We start from the raw sequence: 20,591 nt of genomic DNA on the forward strand, positions 1-20,591 counted from the left end.
AAGTGATTCTTGTGCCTCAGTCTCCTGAGCAGCAGGGATTACAGGTGCGCACCATCATGCCTGGCTAATTTTTGTAGTTTTAGTAGAGACAGGGTTTTGCCATGTTGCTCAGGCTGATCTCAATCTCCTGACCTCAAGCAATCCACCCACCGTGGCCTCCCAAAGTGCTGGGATTACAGGTGTGAGCCACCATTCCCGGCCCCATCTTCACTTTATGGGTCTATGCAAAATAATGCAGGTAACTAACATTTTGCTACAACATTAGACTACAAGCCAATTAGATACAGGAGAGAAGATCTAAAATACATAGTAAGATAAGCGGTTAAATCAGAAGCCTTAAACAGCTATATTTATGTTTCTTTATATGTCATTTCACAATTAATAAAGCCTATTTTTGTCTTCCAAAAATGAAAATTGCCCTTTACAATTGCATTTCTGAAAATGAGAGATTTCATAAAAGAAAAAATTGAGATCTAAGATTTTATGAAGTTATTGTCATATTCTATGTATAAAGAGATATAAGTCAACAAAAGATATGTAAAAATGTGATTTTTTTCTTGAGATGGAGTCTTGCTGTGTCACTCAGGCTGGAGTGCAATGGCGCAATGTTGGCTCACTGCAACCTCTGCCTCCTGAGTTCAAGTAATTCTCCTGCCTCAGCCTCCTGAGTAGCTGGGATTATAGGCATGCGCCACCGTGCCCAGCTAATTTTTGTATTTTTAGTGGAGACGGGGTTTCATCATGTTGGCCAGGCTGGTCTCAAACTCCTGATCTCAGGAGAGCCGCCTGCCTCGGCCTCCCAAAGTGCTGGGATTATAGGCATGAGCCACCGTGCCCAGTCAAAATGTGATTTTTATTAAAGGATTATTTTGCTAGATGAAGTACCTGAGCTGATTGTCTTTGTCAAAAACTGAAACCAATGAACTTCTAAGAAATATTTTAAAAAATGGAAAATATATTTTATATGCAAAATTTTTTCCTATAAAAAGTTTTTAATTTAAGCATTCTAATTATGTTAAAATTTATATCTCAAGCATTTTCAGTGCTAGGAATTGATCTTAAGGTATACGTATACAAATTTAAGAAGATATATATGAAAGGATATTTACAGCAGCAAAAAACCACAAATGAATTAAATGTCCACCAATAGAGTACTGGGTAAAAAAAATTACACGCCACTATACAATGGAATACTAATGATGGCACATCATGTCACTGAGGGAGAGGTAGGGAAATGGTCACATGTGACAGCACCGTCAGTTCAGGATGACTGGGTTGCTGGCCAGGAAATTAGGAGTAAGGCAGAACTGGCTATTCATGTGAACAACATTTAAAAATCAGAAGTATAAAAGTGTTTTCTTATATTCATATAAAGCTAAGAACTATCTTCTTCAAATAAATAACTTCACCACAAATGACTGATCTTCTGGATTTAAGTTTACAGAACATTTTACTGGAACCATTGATCCAAATGATGTGGCATCCAATAAAACTTAGCTATAGGTTGAATGGCATCATAAGTGTTACACATTTTTTAAAAGGCATTTTACATAATTGCCATAAGAAACAATGACAGCAAACTGGAAGCTTGCTGGCTACATGGCTGTCTTTGAAGTCCATGTAGTAAGAATGCCCTACAGGAGAGACTATCTTAGAAAAGCTATTCCAGTGACTAATACCTGAAATAATGTCCAAAACTCTCTAGTTTATGATTAATTCTTAGATAGATTCGGGCTCTGTTGTATTTTATTAGAAAATAAGTTAATATTCTGGCAAAAATCTCTAACATCTGAATCAAATATAGGTTTATGCCTGCAAAATAGGGCAGGTTGGTTTATAAATTTTTTAGAAGATCATTAAATAGTAACAGAGAAAGTAATTTCATATTCTCTCTGTCTCTATGAGAGAATAGAATTACCTCCTTTGTTTACCAGTTGGGTTGAAAACAAAGAGCATACCCAGATATAGAAGAAAAACCAAGAAAATACCCCTCCATTAAAATATATCCCACATATAAAGTTTCTAGAAGACTTAAAAACATCAATTTTGTCCAGATTTGACTCTTGCTTCAAGGAGCTTACATACTATTTAAGAATAAATGATGGGATTCAGGACTTAAGAGCCAAAACAAGAGTACTCTCCATTTTCTCTATTATGCTTTCCACTTCTGTGGTTGTGGAATCTTCTTTCATAGACCCTAGCTCTACCTTCTCTGTATTCTAATTGGGCATGAACCTTTTCCATCACCAGTCCTAGCCCCAATAAACAGTTTTCACCCATTCAATTTACCACATATATCTAGCTGTTCTCATTTATTTTGTAAAAGGAAAAGTGCTCAATTATATTGATTTACATTTTGTATGGTTAGATGATTAATAATATAGAATAAGAAGGAAGAAAATGATTAAAAATAAAACTTTGTAAGTTAATTTAGTCTTAAAAGTGATTTTAACCTTTATCAAACTTAATTCTCAAAATAACCCTCTGAGGTGGGGTGCAGTGGCTCATACCTGTAATCCCAGCACTTTGGGAGGCTAAGCGGGGTGGATCGCTTGAGCCCAGGAGTGCAAGACCAGCCTGGGCAACACGGCGAAACCCCATCTCTACCAAAAAAAAAAAAAAAAAAAAATTAGCTGGCTGTGGTGGCATGCGCCTATAGTCCCAGCTATTCGGGAGGCTGAGGTGGGATGATAGCTTGAGCCTAGGAGGCAGAGGGTGCAGTGAGCACTCCAATAAAATAAAATAAATATAACCTTCTCAAATAAAATAAAAACAACCTTCTAAGATAGGCATTGCTACAGAAGGAGAAACTGATGCTGAGACAGGTTAAATGACTTGCTTAAGGTCATGGGATGGCAAAGCTGAGATAAGAAAATTTGTCTTTGTCTCCAAATCCAGTGGTCTTTGCATCACTCCATGTTAACTTAAACTATTCAAGAAAGCACATTATTAACAACTACATTGAGCTAACAAAATTAAAGAATTCAACACCATATCTGTATTCCTTCACAACTTACGTGCAATAATCTAACTTTTACAATATTAAAGTATTGAAATGTTTATTATTCACAGTAAGCAGCATAAATGACATCTCCCAAAGAAACACAAAACCAGAGAAACTAGTGTAATGAACCCAATGTATCCATCTTTCAACTTCAATAATTACACATATATAATCAAAATATTATTTATTCATTCCTACTCCCATTGTTACTCTTCCAACCCCAGATCAGTCTGAAGTACATTCTGGAAAGCATATGATTTCATTTGTAAATACCTTAGTATATATCTTTAAAAGATTAATCTTTTTCAAAAAATATAATCACAATACCATTATCACACATAAAAATTTAATAATTCCTAAAAATCAACCATGTAATTTTTTTAACTTAGAAATAAACTGTACTTTGCTATCAGTCTCCACCTTCTGAAATAGGTGCAAAATATTTCATTAAAGCATTCTGATGTCCGCTTAGGAGGTGACTTAGTGTCCCAAGAAACATTCCATTTCAAAATTACAAATTCATTGTGCCACAGAAGCTCCTCCAGGGATAGATGAGGACTTCCACAATGGAAGAACCAGATGGATAAAACATTTCATAAGTATTTACTAGAGCAGAAGAATAACTTATACTAGCCTATGGCCTAACATAAAGAGTTCAAATCATTACCTCCAATTATACGACAATCCAATCAATATACAGAATGCTGGTTGTAGAGCACTGATAAAGTCAGGGATTTGTTTGGTATAGTCCTATTACAGACAGTACCGATTTTTAAGTTTCCCTTGGTGAAGTCCTATAGCAATGTGCAACCATGTTTGATCTAAACTGTATCATGGAAAAAAAGACAATTCTAAGATCTTCCAACAGGTAGAGGTACAAGCCATTCCTCCTTATCTACTGCTCTTACCATATTAGAAAGCACAATACTATTCAAAACATTCAGCAAGACAAACATCTTATTATGTTCATATTCCATTGAAGTTCAATATGTGCCAGAGAACATGCTAATTATCATGGCTGCTGAGGAGCGACCATAGCTGAGGAGCTAATGCTCAAAGGGAGAGGTGAGGGGGAAGACAGTACCATAAAAACAGATTCACTTAATTTTAATATAGTTGGTGGTGCTAAGAAAAATGCACAGATTGTAATATAATCACATGGAGGCCACAGAGCCTAACTATGGAGCTTAGAAATGGTTTCCAGGAGGAGATAATCTCTGAGCTGTATCTTAGATATTGAGTAGAATTAGCTAAACAAAGAAAGTGGGAAGGGAATTCAACACAGGGTATAGTATGAGCAAAGACACTGAGAAATAAAACAGCACGACATGTAGGAAACCAGAGCTCAAAGTGCAAGTTAAAGAATGGCAGGAAGTAAGGTCCAAGGAATAGGCAGAAGCCAGATAACGGAAGATCTTGTGTTCTATGTTCAGCTTGGCTCGGTGACAAGAAGCCACCCTAGGTTTTGAGCAGAGAGGTTGCACGGTTAGCTCTCTGTTTTGAGACTGAGCCCACTACGTGACAAATCAAAATGATGGGTTCCAAGAAGTGAAGAATGGAGGGAGTCTGGAAGGAAGATCCTGAGGATCTCAATTGAGCTATGGTGGTGTAAAAAGTAGAGGTTCCTCTTCAAAGACTTTCCTCCCCATCTAATTAGGAATAAATAGTAACTTCTCTTAGAAGCAAAATTTATTCAAAGACCTGTGCTAACATTCTTAAATATCTGCTAGCCACGATAAGGAAATCAATGTACTTTATGTTCTTAGCTCCCACAATTTAGCCTAAGTATTTGCCCTAGCATGCTTATACTGGTCCAAGCAAGCATTAGGTCATAACCTGTTCCTCTTCCTTCTTTAAAAGTGTTTTTACCTTTCTCAACATTCCACAAGTTACTTCCTCCTTCCTTTGTTGCCCTCTACCTTTGTCTCTTTTAAAAAGTTCTAAGTTGCTAGCCACTCGGGACAAATATAGAATGTGAGGTCCCGTTCCAGCCAATGGAAACCGGACACAGCAGTAGGGTGGATGCGTCAGGTTATAAATGACCCTGTCTCCTTTGTTCAGTGTACTCTCGTGGCAAAACTGCTGGCGAGTGTACCCTTTCTGCAGGAAATACAGAAAGTCTTAAATGTCTTACTAAATACATTTATGTTCAAGTGATATTTCTTTACGGCACCAGGGAACAAGCATTTCATACAACTGGAAGGACGCACATGAGTAGATGAATCTGAGAAACATTTAGGAGATGAAACCAGCAATACTTCATGCTGGATACAGAATGAGAAAGGAAAAAAGTAGATAATTCCCAGGTTTCTGGAAGTTTATGTAACAGGTAGGATGAGAGCATTTCATATATTAAAATCTCATCTTAATTATATCTTAAATGTCTTCCATTTTATTTTACTTGAAACTCTTTTTTAATAGAAATGTCCTCATCTTACCTATGTTAACTTCCTTGGCATGAACCTTCCTAACATGAACCATTTACTCTACAGGATAATAAATCTCCTATTTCCTAAATATGTTAAGACATATAAAATTTGATACACCTTCCTTCTGAGATTTTGAATTCTATTAATTGCTACAATATTCTGATGTTTATCTAATAATTAACTTGTAACAGTTTTGATAAAGAATCTATTACCAGCTGGGCACGGCAGCTCATTCCTGTAATTCAAGCACTTTAGGAGGCCGAGGTAGGTGGATTTCTTGAGCCCAGGAGTTCGAGACTAGCCTAGGCAACACAGTGAGGTCGCATCTCCACAAAGATTTTAAAAATTAGCCAGGCACGGCTGTAGTCCCAGCTACTCAGGAAGCTGAGGTGTGAGGATTGCTTAAGCCTGAGAGGTTGAGGCTGCAGTGAGCTGTGATCATGCCACTGCACTGCAGTCTGGGAAACAGAACAAGACTCTGTCTCAAGGGGTTAAAAAAAAAAAAAAAAAAAGCCAGGTGCGGTGACTCATGCCTGTAATCCCAGCACTTTGGGAGGCCGAGGCAGGTGGATCACCTGAGATGAGGAGTTCGAGACCAGCCTGGCCAACATGGCAAACCCCATCTCTACTAAAAATACAAAAATTAGCCGGGCGTGGCAGTGCATGCCTGTAGTCCCAGCTACTCAGGAGGCTGAGGCAGGAGAATTGCTTGAACCTGAGAGGCAGAGGTTGCAGTGAGCCAAGATTGCACACCACTGAACTACAGCCTGTGGGACAGAGCGATACTCCATCTCAAAAAAAAAAAAAAAAAAAAAAAAAGAACATATTCCCTAATCACCTTACTAAATGATTATAATATTTAAGTTTGCATTTTGCATTTATTTTATCATTTAGTGCAATTACCAGAACTTCCAGAATAAATGTTAATAATCATAGTGCAGATAGTTTTGTTTTGTTCCTAATTGCAATAGAGATGTCATTAATATTTTATCACTAAATGTTAAACTGGCTATTGGTTATCATGTTTACAAAGTACCCACCTATTCTGGTTTTATTTAATACCCATTTCTTCAAAATGCTCATTTACGAAGGCTGAGCTCCACACATGGATGGGGGTGGGCCGCATGCTCTCACAGACTGTCACTGGGTGCATGGTGTCTGTGGGTGACACTGACCTAAGCAGCCCATCTAGAAGGATGCAATAGGAAGGTCTGTATGCAACCCTCCAGGAGTGAGGAATGAGAATGGCACCCTGGCTTGCAACAGGCAGTGCCTGGTAGGATGACAGGTAGTGGCATTCTAGGCCATCCAAGGAATAAGGGCCAAAGTCTGGGAGGCAGAGGAACCTATGGGGTTTGGGGAATGGAGGGTGTGATGAGGAGGTATGGAGGGCAATGAGGTGGGCAAGGCCAGGAGATGGAGACTTCACACTTGGTGTTCTGGACCTCGAGGTGCAGAAGTGTTACAGCCTCGGAGTCCCAGGGTAAGTGTATGTTATGTCCTAGAGAGGAGCTTTCTCAAAACCTCGAGCTCTACCTCCCCCACCTGTCTGTGTGGTTTTTTAGAGTGTTGCGTCTGTTACAGGGCTTTTTCTCCTCCTTAAAATGTTCAACCCACATTTAAAAAAAAAAAAAATTTGCATTAGCTGCCAACATTTCAGAATTTGGAGACAGCATATTAAAGATTTACATTTCCGGCCGGGCTTGGTGGCTCATGCTTGTAATCCCAGCATTTTGGGAGGCCGAGGCAGGCAAATCACTTGAGGCCAGGAGTTCAAGACCAGCCTGGCCAATATGGCAAAACGCTGTATCTACTAAACATACGAAAAATTAGCTGGGCATGGTGACACACACCTATAATCCCAGCTGCTCGGGAAGCTGAGACAAGAGAATCGCTTTAACCTGGGAGGCAGAGGTTACAGTGAGCCAAACTCATGCCACTGCACTCCGGCCTGGGCATCAGAGCGAGACTGTTTCAAAACAAACAAACAAACAAACACTTCAGATTTTCAGATTTCCTGTGCTCTCCTGAAAAATCAGGAAGACCTGCCCACTCTACACCTTCATTCTGCCCAGCTATCACTTACTTCCTGGCTTGCTTCACTCCTTTCCTGATGTGTATGTCTGATTTGGATCCTGATCTAGATCAGTGGGAAGCATCCCCCCCAATACACATACATTTGCATAACATATTATATATAAGGTATAGCCAAAGGGAGTGTGCTGTATTTGTGAAAGATACTTGTGGATGCAGAACAAAGGTGGGAACACTGGTCCCTACAATCTGCAACCTTTTACCTGGAATGTAGACAGTCCATTTGGGCATCCAAGGGAACACTGTAGGTCCTAGAGGAGCCAGGCCATTTCCCTAGGGCCCGTGAAGCTTGTGAGAGAATGTGGGTGCCTTTCCTCAGCCTGACTTGCTTTCTGAAGTAAATTAGGGATTACCACTACTTCATGTAAAACTGTGGTCTTATGTATTAAATCAGCAAAACAACACAAAATGTCACTAGACATTAAGCTTAAAAGTGATATTTCTTTTGAGCAGTGCTTATTTGTATTTTAATAATAATGTATTTACATTAATGTGGATTAGGTAAATATTTAAAATAGTAATAATGGTAGTGAAATAAAATTTCCTTTAAAGATAAAACAAAAAGCCAGGTGCAGTGGCACACACCTGCAGTTCCTGCTACTCTGGAGGCTGAGGCAGGAGGACTGCTTGAGCCCAGGAGTTTGAGACTTGCCTGGGCAATATAGTGAGACTCCCATCTCTAATAATATAGAAGTTAAAAAGTAAAATTAATAAAATAAAAAAATACAAAAAAGGAAATGAGAAGGGAATCAAAACAATACACTACAAAAAATAAAAATAAATCAAAAATAAAAAGTTCATTTCTAAAAGATCACCATTAAATTACAATGCAAAGGTTAGGTCCTTCAGCTGACCACATTTTTTAAAAATCCATCTTTTAGCCTCAAAGATTTTCAAACATATTTCATTTACATATTTGCATTATATAAAAAGTTACAAATTATAAAGAAATTATTCATAAACTCTTCCAGGGAACATTAAACAAACCATAGTACACAATTGGTCTCTACTTGCATTTTTCTATAGAAAGGACATAAAAACTTACAACAAAAAGAAAATATTGTCTACAGACAATACTATGGCTGGTATATTTGAGTATTTTCATCTGAAACTTGAAATGGTCATCAGAGTTAAAAACATTTTAAAATAAGGATTAAAGGTCATCCATTAAGACAGCAATAGTCTTACCTGTAACGAACATGAAAAGAATGGTCTTCCCTCATGCTTATCAAATTTTCCTCCATCAAGTCATATTATAAGCTGAATAAAATGAAATTATTTTATTTTGTGCCAATCCAGTCCTTTACAGTGTAGAATTATTTGTAGAACATTGTCCGGTTAGTATATTAATGAGTTGGTGTTAATACATCCTAAGCTCCTGCTTCTTCTTTATTAATAACGAAAGGAGGTCAATGTCAGACAGCTTAAAGGTTCAAAATGTGTCCCAAATCCTTGCATCTCTGGCCCTTTCAGCAGCACTTCAGCAACATTTCTGCAAAAGGAATACAAGATGCTTTGCTTGAAGTCCTATTTTCAAAGAATAACCTATAGTAACCCTGAGCTGTACATAATCACAAGCTAACTCCACAGACTGCTGTCATGTCAATCACTACAGAAGACAGCACAGGGCTTAACTGTCATCATGGAGCTTCTAAATAGGGGTGGGAATAGATGAGATTTGAGAGCTGTACTTTAATTTTTAAAATGTTTGAAATTTAATAATTTTATGTAATATTTTCTGCTATAAACAAAAAAGAATAACAATAGGTATCATATTAACATCTAAAAACAAAATTGCCACTTTTAAAAACTACTACTAACAAATCAAATGAAAATTCAATAATTATTTGAAATAGTCAACTCCAAACTCAGTAAATTTATTTCTTCAAAGAAGATATCACACTGATACTTAGGTTATAGTTGGATTCATTTGCTTTCAAAATATATTCTACTTAGACTCTTTAAGGTCTTTAAAATGTTTTTTATTAATATTGGGTAGGTACAAAAGAAATTTGGGAAATATGTATATGGTAAAAAGAATGACACAACAAATATTTATATAACACCATTCAGTTTAAAATAAGAACATTACCACTGCCTTTAAAGTCTCCTGGGTAGTCCAACCTAACCCATCTCCTTCCTTTTCCCTTTAAGGTGATTTCTAAACTGAATTTTGTTCCTTATTCCTTTGCTTGTCTTTACAACTTTACTACAAATGTCGGTATAGTCCTAAATAAGATACAATTGAGTTTTGTATGATTTTGCTGAACGCTATGTTTCTGAGATTTTTCTCAATTGTTGTGCATAGCTACAACTTGCATGTATATTCCATTGTATACCAAATGTATTTTTCATTCTGCTGTTGATGGACATTTTGATTATAGGTTTTTGATTGCTGTTACTAAAAGTATTGATATTCACGCCACTGCACTCCAGCCTGGGTGACAGAGCAAGACCCTGCCCCAAAACAAAATGAAACAAAAAACTACCATGAACACTGATATTAATAACTCAATGTACTAGTTAAGGCCAGGTGTAACGGCTCATGCCTGTAATCCCAGTGCTTTGGGAGGCCGAGGCAGGTGATCACTTGAGGCCAGGAGTTCAAGACCAGCCTAGCCAACATGGTGAAACCCTGTCTCTACTAAAAATACAAAAATTAGCCAGGTGTGGTGATGCACGACGGTAATCCCAGCTACTTGGGAGGCTGAGGCATGAGAATCACTTGAACCCGGGAGCCGGAGGTTCCAGTGAGCCAAGATCATGCCATTGCACTCCAGTCCAGGCGACGCAGCGAGACTCTGTCTCCCCCCACCAAAACAACAACAAACCCTCAATGTACTAGTTAAGCAGCTAAAGAGAGAATGATAAGCAGACGAAAAATAACACAGAGAAGTTCAGAGAAAAGGAGAATAAAATGAGCAGCCCTATAATATATCTAATAGGAGGGTGAGAAAGAAATAGAGGAATAAAGGCAAAATCTTCAGTGATAAAGACTGAGAATTTTAAAACAAAAACGAATCCATACCGATACATTAGAGAGAGCTACAGCACATCAGATATAAATTATAACCTCTGAGATAACAATTGAGAAAGACAAAGAAGGATATACATATGTATATATGAGATAAATTCATAGATAAACAATCATAAAGTCCTGGAATCTCAGTGTTATAAACAATCCTAGAGGTCAGTTAGTCCACTATTTTACTATAGCATTCCTACATAGGTCATAAAGCAGCTAATCCTAATTTTGAATATTCCTATAAGAAAACTCTTCCATACTTTGAGCAATCCTTCCATTTCTACCCATTTGTTCCACTTCTTCCTTCTGCTGCCATATACAATAAAGCCCAATTCCTCTTCTATATAACGTCCTTTTAAGTATTTCAGTTATAACATAAACCAGACTCTAATGAGTACTCACTGCTCTGTCAGTTAAGTACAGCTAGAGGTTAATAGGGAACAGAGCAGTAAGGTGAGAGGAGGGAAGGTAGAAAGAAACAGCCTTGGGAATACTGACGAAGTTTCCTAGAGGAAATGAGGTTTTCATATTAATAACAAGTTTAGCATGCAAGAAAGACAAAATATTAACTCCTCTGATCCCTTCTCTTGGCCAAAAAAGGAAGCACTATCTTTTGTTGTTGTTTTGTTTTTTAGAGATGGGATCGTGCTATGTTGCCCAGGCTGGAGTAAAGTGGCTATTCACATCACAATCATAGCACACTGCAGCCTGGAACTCTTGACCTCACGTGATCCTCTCGCTTCAACCTCCCAAGTAGCTGGGACTACAGGTGCATGCCACAGCATTGGCTAGGAAGCAGTATTTTAAGAAAGAACAAAAAGGTAGCAGCTATCAACACATCAAATCTCTTTTCCTTTTGTTCAGAATTCCATTGTGCATCTTTTTTCCTTAATAAAAAAATTAATAAAGGGAATTAATGTGGACACTCATAGCAATAGCTCCAAAGTGCATCCAGATTACACAAATAGCTAAACTGGCAATGAAATTGTCTCCCATTATCCACTATGAGGTTTGGGCTGTTATTTATAAAATGGAGCAGAAAGAGAGGTATTAGAATTAATTTACCTGAGAATTAAATTATAGTAGGCCCTCCAGATCTGTGGGTTCTGCATAGTGGATTCAACCAACTGCGTATCAAAAATATTCAGGAAAGAAAATGAATAGTTGTGTCTCTACTGAACACGTATAGACTTTTTTCCTTGGCATTATTCCCTAAACACTACCATATAACAACTATTTACATAGCATTTACATCATATTAGGTATCATAAGTAATCTAGAGAGGATTGAAAGTTTGTGGAAAGATATGTACAGGTTATATGCAAATACTATACCATGTTATATAAGCAACTTGAGCATCCATGGATTTTGGTATCCTCAGGGGGTCCTGGAACCAATTCCCCACAGATACTGATATTAAATGTAAATATTTTTCTCAGCCAGGCCCGGTAGCTCACATCTGTAATCCCAGTGATTTGGAAGACCAAGGTGGGAGGATCACTTGAGACCAGCAGTTCAAGACCAGCCCAGGCAATGTATAAGACCCTGTTTCTATAAAAAATTAAAAAATCAGCCAGGTGTGGTGGACTGTGTCTATAGTCCCAGCTACTTGGGAGGATGAGGCAGGAGGACTGTTTGAGCCCAGGAGTTGGAGGTTATAGTAATCTATGATCGCACCACTGCATTCCAGTCTGGGCCACAGAGTGAGATCCTGTCTCTAAAAAAATAAAATATTTTTCTCATCCATGAGTTCTTAAGGAAATTCTAAATAAATTTTGCAATCATTATAAAATGTTAATTTCGTACTCCTTAAGAAGAAACATATAGCATTTACATGTTTAACAAATTAACGAATAAGTAAATGAACATAAAGTTGCAAAATACTTTACTTGATGAAAACTGCATGTAGAACCATTTTTAAGACTATCAAAATAAGCAAGAAGACAGAATGCTATTCACTATTTCAATAAGAGCAATTTATAATATAGTCTTACTATTCTCAAGGGAAGAATATCTTTAAAAGTGCCTCTTACATTACAATCTCCATAACAATTAGGTAGCACTTCACAAAAAAAAAATTCACTGAACAAACAAGCAATTCTTGATTCATGATTCATGTTTCAAGAACTCTGTAGCCAATTTAGCAATAATGTGTTCACTCATGTTCCTCATTACATGGAGTTAACAAATCTACTTCCTAGATACAATGCGTGTGTATGTAGTGTAAGACTAGTAAAATTTGCAACAAATATTAAATTACAAATTTGTTCATTAGGATAAGAAAAATTAACCACAGGACCAACAATTGGAAAATAAATGATAGGTTTGTAAGGATACTGAGAAGTCATCAAGTTCAACCTCCATTATTATTTACAACTAACAATCTGCAAGGAACAAATCTGTTTCCTAACAGTATCTTCCAAGCAATGCTCCAAAAACTGCAAAATTAACAAAATTGCTAGATCACAGCATCTAACCCTAAAGAAAAGGCAATCATTTTTTCCATATCCCAGGAATTGACAGAAACATACAGAAAGATCAACTAGTACACAACTCTAACTGCCTCGCATTTAATTATCTAATTAGAAAGTCAAAATAGACAGACTTCATTTAGACAGCTAGGTGGACTTTCAGGCACTGTCCAAGGTATGCAATCAGAGCAGACAAGAAAAGCTCTTTATCAGAGATCCTAGCCCTGCTTTACTCCATTGGCAGTAAAAAGTTTGCAAACCAGGTTACATTTTGTGCTTCTTTGAATTTGTCTAACCTATCTGATCCTGATTGGCACTTAACTGACAATAACTTTTGGTCTGTTTTTGTTGTTGTTGTTGTTGTTTGTTTATTTGGTCTGTTTCTTCCATCCATGGATCTATACAAACTGGTAACATTCATCAGACAATAAATATATAATTTACTTTTCTTGCCTCCAGGTTAGATCATCTGAACTATATATAAATCTTTTTGGTAAACATAGCCATTTATTACTACCAATGATGGTCATCAGCTTCAATCAACTAATACATATACATGATAATTTTAAAGCTCAACAGTGAAATAGAAAGGAAATGGTCCTTTCCACTAAGCATTTTTTTTTTTTTTTTAAGAGATGTAGTCTCACTCTGTCGCCCAGGCTGGAGTGCAGCGGTGACATCTTGGTTCACTGCAACCTTCACCTCCTGGGTTCAAGTGATTCTCCTGCCTCAGCCTCCCGAATAGCTGGGATTACAGGTGTCCAGCACCATGCCTGGCTAATTTTTGTATTTTTAGTAGAGACAGGGTTTCGCCATGTTGGGCAGGCTGGTCTTGACTCCTGGCCTCAAGTGATCCGCCCACCTGGGCCCCTCAAAGTGCTGGGATTACAGGCGTGAGCCACCGCGCCCGACCCAAACACATTTTTAAGCAGAAATAAATTCCAAATGCGGAAATATTATAAATGCTTAGAAAGGGTCCCTAGAGAGTTTGAGTTTAGAATTCTCCATAGCAAAATATAGTAAGCATGATTTTATCTTCTCTTCCCAAAAGTTATCAACATTCTGTGGGAAAATAAATGTTTCTATTCAATAATGTTTTGAGATAATATGGGAAGAATAATTCTAACTAAAAAGGACCAGGGAAAAATTTTGGAAGCAAAGAAGTTTGTACTGCACCTTGAAGGATGGCTTGATCTTATTAGCCAAATGAAGGAAAGGCATTACAGTCAAGGGAAAAGAACAGCTCAAGAAAAAGGGAGAGGTAGAAATGTGCAGAATGTGTTCCAGGATAAGCACATAGTGTTCAGAGTAGTGAAAGAGAAGTCTGAGAAGTTAGAACAGTTAACAAATTGTGAGAGACTCTGAATATGTGGCAGAAGCATAGATTCATATTCAGCCTTTTTTTTTTTTTTTTGAGATGGAGTCTGGCTCTGTCACCCAGGCTGGAGTGCAGTGGCGCGAACCCGGCTCACTGCAACCTCCCCCTCCTGAGTTCAAGCGATTCTCCTACCTCAGCCTCCTCAGTAGCTTGGATTACAGGCGTGCACCACCACAACGAGCTAATTATTGTATTTTTAGTAGAGATGGGGTTCCACCATGTCGGTCAGGCTGGTGTCGAACTCCTGACCTAGTGATCCACCCACCTCAGCCTCCCAAGGTGCTGGGATTACAGGCATGAGCCACCGCACCCGGCCTCAGCCTTTTATTTACACAATGGGGAACCTTGCTGGTATTTTTTCCCCAGAAAGGAATAGCCAAGTTGGATCTCTGCTAGGAGGATAAGCCAACAGCAACATGTAAGGCAGGAATGGGGAGGAAAGAAAAATACTACAAAAACACCAGAAACAACTACTGAATAGCAAGCATTCTCTTGTCATCTCACAATACCAAAGACATTGCTTTGCACATAAGGGATGCCCAACAAACTTTCATTTCTTGTCTGGGAAAAAGACAGGAATTATGATGAGGCCAAAGAATCCGGTAACAGTGAGAAAACCGGACTTTAATACATTTCTTTTCCACAGGAAAGATTGTATTCATATTTATGTAAGAAACTCAGAAAAGTCTTACTCTTCACTTATGTTTTGTATAAAGATGATTAAGAGGATATTGAAAATATAATGTGATTTATAAGATGATTTATAAGATAATGAAGCAAGATAGTTCCAACAGAAAGACTGAAATATTTCTGCGAAGCTACAACACACAGCACCTAAAGCCATCTTTAAAGTAGAATTTGTCCCTACAAATGGAATTCAGAGATACAGCAGAGATTTAAACAGACACACAGAAGAAATACAGTATGTGCTTTGGGATCGGCCCATGATTTGAAATCTCAGCACAGTGACTTATTAGTTATATGATCTTATGCTAAACTCTCAGTTGGTGTGGGCATAATGACACTTACCTAAAATGTGCTGTGATAATTACAGACATGATTTATAAAGCACCTGACCCAGCACCTGGCTCTGATACATAACAAAAGTACTCAACATAGTGCTGTAGTAATAATAGTAACTGTTATTATAAAATAGACAGATTTAATATATATTCAAATTTAGAATAACCTAAATCTATGTCACGTTTTCAATTTTAAAATTCCAGAGAACTAATTACAAAATTTTTAAGATAGATCTTAGAAATATTTTATGTTTATGAAAAGGTCATTTTAAAAACTACTATATCTTATCACTGTTTTAATTAGTCTAGTAACCAAGTCTCAGATTTATATTAAACTATGTCTGTAACACCGAATATCTGATTTAAGAACGTAAGAAAATACAACTAAACTGCTTATCTGGCCAAAGAGGATTTTGGAGACATGCCTCTACAACAACATCGGGCAACTTTCTACTTTGAAACCGCTCCAATACTTAAATTATAAATAATAGCCTGGGAGATGGCTTGTGAAAACGACTCATGGTAGTTGTAAAGAGGAGTAAGTGTTAGACCACCCCTGATCCCTAAGGCCCCCCTCTCCTTACACACACCGTGTCAACCAACAGTGATCTACCCTTTTTAATGTTGTTTATTCACTTCTAAACAATCAACAAAAGCTGCTCCTGAATAGTGAGAACCCAAGCAAAAGTGGTATTTATCAGAAGCAATCACACTGGCTATTATCAGGCCAGAAATCTTCGGAACACCCTTCTAAAGTGGCAGCTTGAAAACTCAGCTCGGTTGGTCCTGTTAACTTCCAACACAACCCATGAAGGCTCCAACGCAAACCGGACAGAAAGGAAAGCCAAGAACCTACTTCGTTTAATTCTACGGTGCGGTTAAATTATGCATCAAGGCAAAGAAAATTTCCATCCTTACTCGTTTTCTTTAACCAGAGTTAATGCTCTAATTGGTTACTACTAAAACAAGGAAATTTCAGATTTTTTTTTCATATTTTATTTGAAGGCATTCTATAGATTTCAAGAAAGGGTTTTCTTAACGTTTTATGTTTACTCACACTTTTTGCAGCAACTACCAATTTCTACCGTAAATCGACCAGTGGGTGCCCGAAAGTTCACTAATTTAAACACGGTCAACGCAGGTATTTGCCACAAACTGCCTGGTTTAGGTAGGAAGCGCCCGACTCCAAGTGATTGCAATCAGCCTCGGATTGTATTCCACGGGGATTCGGGCTTTAACTCACAATTTGTTACTCACACTCAGAATAGTAAGAAGTCGCTGGACTCTAGCAAACTCTTTACCTTAAAAAAAAAAAAAAAAAAAAAAGACTCGGGAGTGAGATTCTTACGCTTTACTCTCATTTTAAGACTTTCCAACAAAAAAGCAGCAACTCCTCAAGCCGAGTTTCTGGTTTCTTGAGCATCGACGCCGCGTCCCCGCAGCGCCCACAGGTCCCGAAAGTCCCCCGCCCGCCCTCCGCCCAAAACAAAGGACGTCGCCCCCAGACCTCTGGACACAGAAGCTCCACACGCACGCACACGCACCCCTCCCTGTCACCTCCCTCCGAGAGCCCTTCAAACGCCTCAGACCCCTCTCGCGGTAGCGCTCACCTCCCGCGGGCCGGCGGGTCCCGGGTACGCGGTGAAGGTGCAGCGGCGACCGCCTCGGGCGACAGGCGGGTGGTCACGGCCCCTCCCCCAGGCAGGGGCACCGCGGGAGGCCGGCGCGCCCCCTGCTCCCGCCCCCGGCAGGTCACGTGGGCCAGAGCTCTTAGCGCCCCTCGCTTCCCCCGAGCGTCCCTCCGCCACCTAGGGGTCCCGCCGCTCCGCCGGCCTCAACACCGCCCTCTGCGCCTGCGCCCCGGCTCCAGGCGCTCCATTCAAACCGACAACGCCCCGCGTCTTTCGGACCGGCCAATGGCTGGCGGCGCAGCGGGGCGGGGCGGGGCGCTGGTTGCCCCACTCTTCGCAGTCCTGGCGACCCGTCTGCGTGTCAAGGTGACAGGGGACTTGGGAGCTTGGTCCTCCTCTGCTCTGGCACGTGTCCTCAACTCTCAAATTGAAGTTTCTTTCCTGTCCCCTTCTTTCTTCTTCAGACACTAAAAAGTAGAGCAATAAATATTGTCCAGAGTTGGCCGGGCGCAGTGGCTGACGGCTGTACTCTCAGCACTTTGTGAGGCCGAGGCGGGCGGATCACCTGAGGTCGGGAGCTTGAGACCAGCCTGACCAACATGGAGAAACCCCATCTCTACTAAAAATACTAAATTAACCGGGAGTGGTGGCGCATGCCTGTAATCCCAGCTACTCAGGAGGCTGAGGCAGGGAATCGCGTGAACCTGGGAGGCGGAGGTTGTGGTGAGCCGAGATCGCGCCATTGCACTCCAGCCTGGGCAACAAGAGTGAAACTCCGTCTCAAACAAACAAACAAACAAACAAAAAATCATACGGAGTTCAGATAGGGGCTGGCCTAGATCCCTTTAAAAATGGAGCACAAAACCAGCGCCGCCTTTTTGGAAGACTTGGTGCTGCCCTGCAGAATGAGTGTCCCAAGCGGCAGATGCGGGATGTAGAAGAAAAAGAGGCCTCTGTGGAAGGAACAGAGGGACCGTGTGAAAGTCTGAACAAGGCAGCCTCAGTTCTTGAGGCTGTGCCACAATCTTGGCGTTTCCAGCTGTTGGAAAAGCAAACTTCTGTTGACTGCAGAATCGCTGGTTCCCAGGAAAATTGGGTGGCAGTTTTACTCAGTTTCAGCACCTACATTCTAAAGACACAGGGAAGAATAAGTTTTATTTCCATTCACCTCTCCTCCATGTCAAGGTGGCCCCAAAATAGTAGTCACCTTGTAGTTTGTTCTTCACAAAATACCGGCAGGGCGCAGTGGCTCACATTTGTAATACCAGCACTTTGAGAGGCCGAGGCGGGTGGATCACCTGAGTTGGAGACCAGCCTGGCCAACATGGTGAAACCCCATCTCTACTAAAAATACAAAAATTAGCCGTGCCTGGTGGCGGGCGCCTGCAATCCCAGTTATTCGGGAGGCTGAGGCAGGAGAGTGGTTTGAACCCAGGAGGCGGAGGTTGCAGTGAGCTGAGATTGCGCCACTGCACTTTCAGCCTGGGCGACAGACCGAGACTCCGTCTCAAACAACAACAAAAACCGAAATACCAAGACCAGAGTCTCTCTGGGGTAAAGCATCTGATGAATTTACTTAGATTATTTCTCAAATAGATATTTCTCTTCTGAAACAAAGTTTAAATGTTTCTACAGGGTAAAGCCTATGTTCAAGAAAACTCTGGGTTCAGTATCTCTGTGAATGATGGCCATCACCAGCGATCCGAGCAACATTTCCCATTAGGTGCATGTTGTGGCAAATTGCTTAAAGGAACAGCTTTGTCATCAAACTAAACCTGGGTTTGAGTTCCAACTCTGCTACTTACTTATCTGATTGACCTTGAATGAGTTATCTTCTTTAGTCTTAGTTTCCCCAACTATGAAACATAATAAAGCCTCTTCTAATAAGGGTAGCTATGATGCTTCCGTGAGGTAAGGTTGTTAAGTGGTTGACATAGGGCCTGACACATAGAAACTGCTCCATACTTGATACCTATTATTATTATTATCAACAACCATCTTTAATATCAGGTTCTGGTAAATAACAACGGAATTGGTTGGCTGTACTGTTTCAGAGGTAGGTATTAATTCCTTCTTAATCATAAATTCTTTTAAAGTATGGATACTGTGAAAGCCACAAAGGAAGTTTTATATATAGAGAGAGAGAGACAGGACCTCCCTCTGTCACCCAGGCTGGAGATCATGGCTCAGCAGCCTCAATCTCCCAGGGCCAAGTGATCCTCCAATCTCACCCCACCCCTACACCCCAGTAGCTGGGACCACAGGACCTTGACACCATGTCTGGCTAATTTTATTTTTCAGTAGAGAAAAGGTCTCACTACATTGCCCAGCCTGGTCTTGAACTCCTGGGCTCAAAGGATCCTCCTGCCTCAGCCTCCCAAAGTGCTGAGATTACAGGTGTGAGCTCCCTCACCCAGCTGGAAGTAAAACATTACATTCAACATGTCCAAAATTATTTCCCCCTGCAAATCTTCTCTTACGTATGTGATTTCTATCTCTGATATTAGTTACTTCCATCTTCCTAATCACTCAAATTGAAAAATATCTTTTAAATGGCATAAGTCAGATTATGTCACTCTCCTACTTGTAAACCTTTAGTGATTTCCCATTTAATTAAAAATAAAATAAAATCCAAACTTCCTATTGGGGAAAAAGGCCTTAAGCCATCTAGCCCCTGCCAATTTCTCTCTTCTCTCCTATTTTTTCCCTCCTGCTGCCTCACTTTCCTCCAAGTATACAAGGCATTCTTCATGCCGTAGAACGGACTAAGCCTCAAGGTTCTCTCAGGACCTCCTCTCTGCCTAGATTTTCCTCCAAGCTCCTTAAATGGTTGGCTTCTTTTCATCCTCAGCTCTCAGCTTATTCATTACAGTATTCAGCAAGTATGTATTAAGTTTCTGCTATGTATCAGGAACTGTTCTAGGTACAGGGAATATAGTAGTGAGCACAACAGAACACAGCCCCTGATCTCTTGGAGCTCAACAAAAATAAATAACAAGAAAAATATCAGGACTGGGTGTGCTCGCACCTGTAATTCCAACACTTTGGAAAGCTGAGGTGGGAGGACTGCTTGAGGCCAGGAGTTTGAGACCAGCCTGGGCAACATAGCGAGACACTGTCTCTACAAAAATAATTTTTTTTTTTGTTAGCCTGGTGTGGTGGCACACACCTGTAGTCTCAGCTACTCAGGAGGCTGAGGCTGAGGCTCAAGAGTTCAAGGCTCCAGGGAGCTATGATCCAGCCACTGCACTCTAGCCTGGGTGACAGAGCTAGACCCTGCTTCAAAAAAGAAAAAAGAGGCCGGGATTCACGCCTGTAATCCCAGCACTTTGGGAGGCCAAGGAGGGTGGATCACGCGGTCAGGAGATCGAGACCATCCTGGCCAACACAGTGAAACCCCATCTCTACTAAAAAAAATACAAAAAATTAGCTGGAAGTGGTGGCAGGTTCCTGTAGAGGCTGAGGCAGGAGAATGACATGAACCTGGGAGGCTGAACTCGCAGTGAGCCGAGATCACGCCACTGCACTCCAGTCTGG

General features: G+C 40.0%; 1 protein-coding gene across 8 annotated transcripts in view; it reads right to left on the reverse strand.

Annotated features, from left to right (window-relative positions):
• The window catches only part of GPSM2 (G protein signaling modulator 2), a 54,297-nt gene extending 37,184 nt beyond the window's left edge, over positions 1–17,113 (reverse strand). For 2 of the 8 annotated variants that reach the window (XM_015146484.3, XM_077952232.1), the window contains exons 1-3: positions 17,034–17,113; positions 11,618–11,679; positions 8,716–9,019 (exon numbers count right to left, since the gene is read on the reverse strand). In XM_015146484.3, coding sequence (XP_015001970.1) covers positions 8,716–8,771 — 56 coding nt within the window. In that variant the 5' untranslated portion in view covers positions 8,772–9,019; positions 11,618–11,679; positions 17,034–17,113. Of the gene's footprint in view, positions 1–8,715; positions 9,020–11,617; positions 11,680–16,680; positions 16,725–17,033 lie in introns of all 8 variants that reach the window. The other 6 variants (XM_077952237.1, XM_077952234.1, XM_015146479.3 and 3 more) reach the window with 3 other exon arrangements.
• Positions 17,114–20,591: the final 3,478 nt, after the last annotated feature.

The sequence above is a fragment of the Macaca mulatta genome, chromosome 1 (genome assembly GCF_049350105.2).
Source record: "Macaca mulatta isolate MMU2019108-1 chromosome 1, T2T-MMU8v2.0, whole genome shotgun sequence".
Taxonomy (NCBI): Eukaryota; Metazoa; Chordata; class Mammalia; order Primates; family Cercopithecidae; genus Macaca; species Macaca mulatta.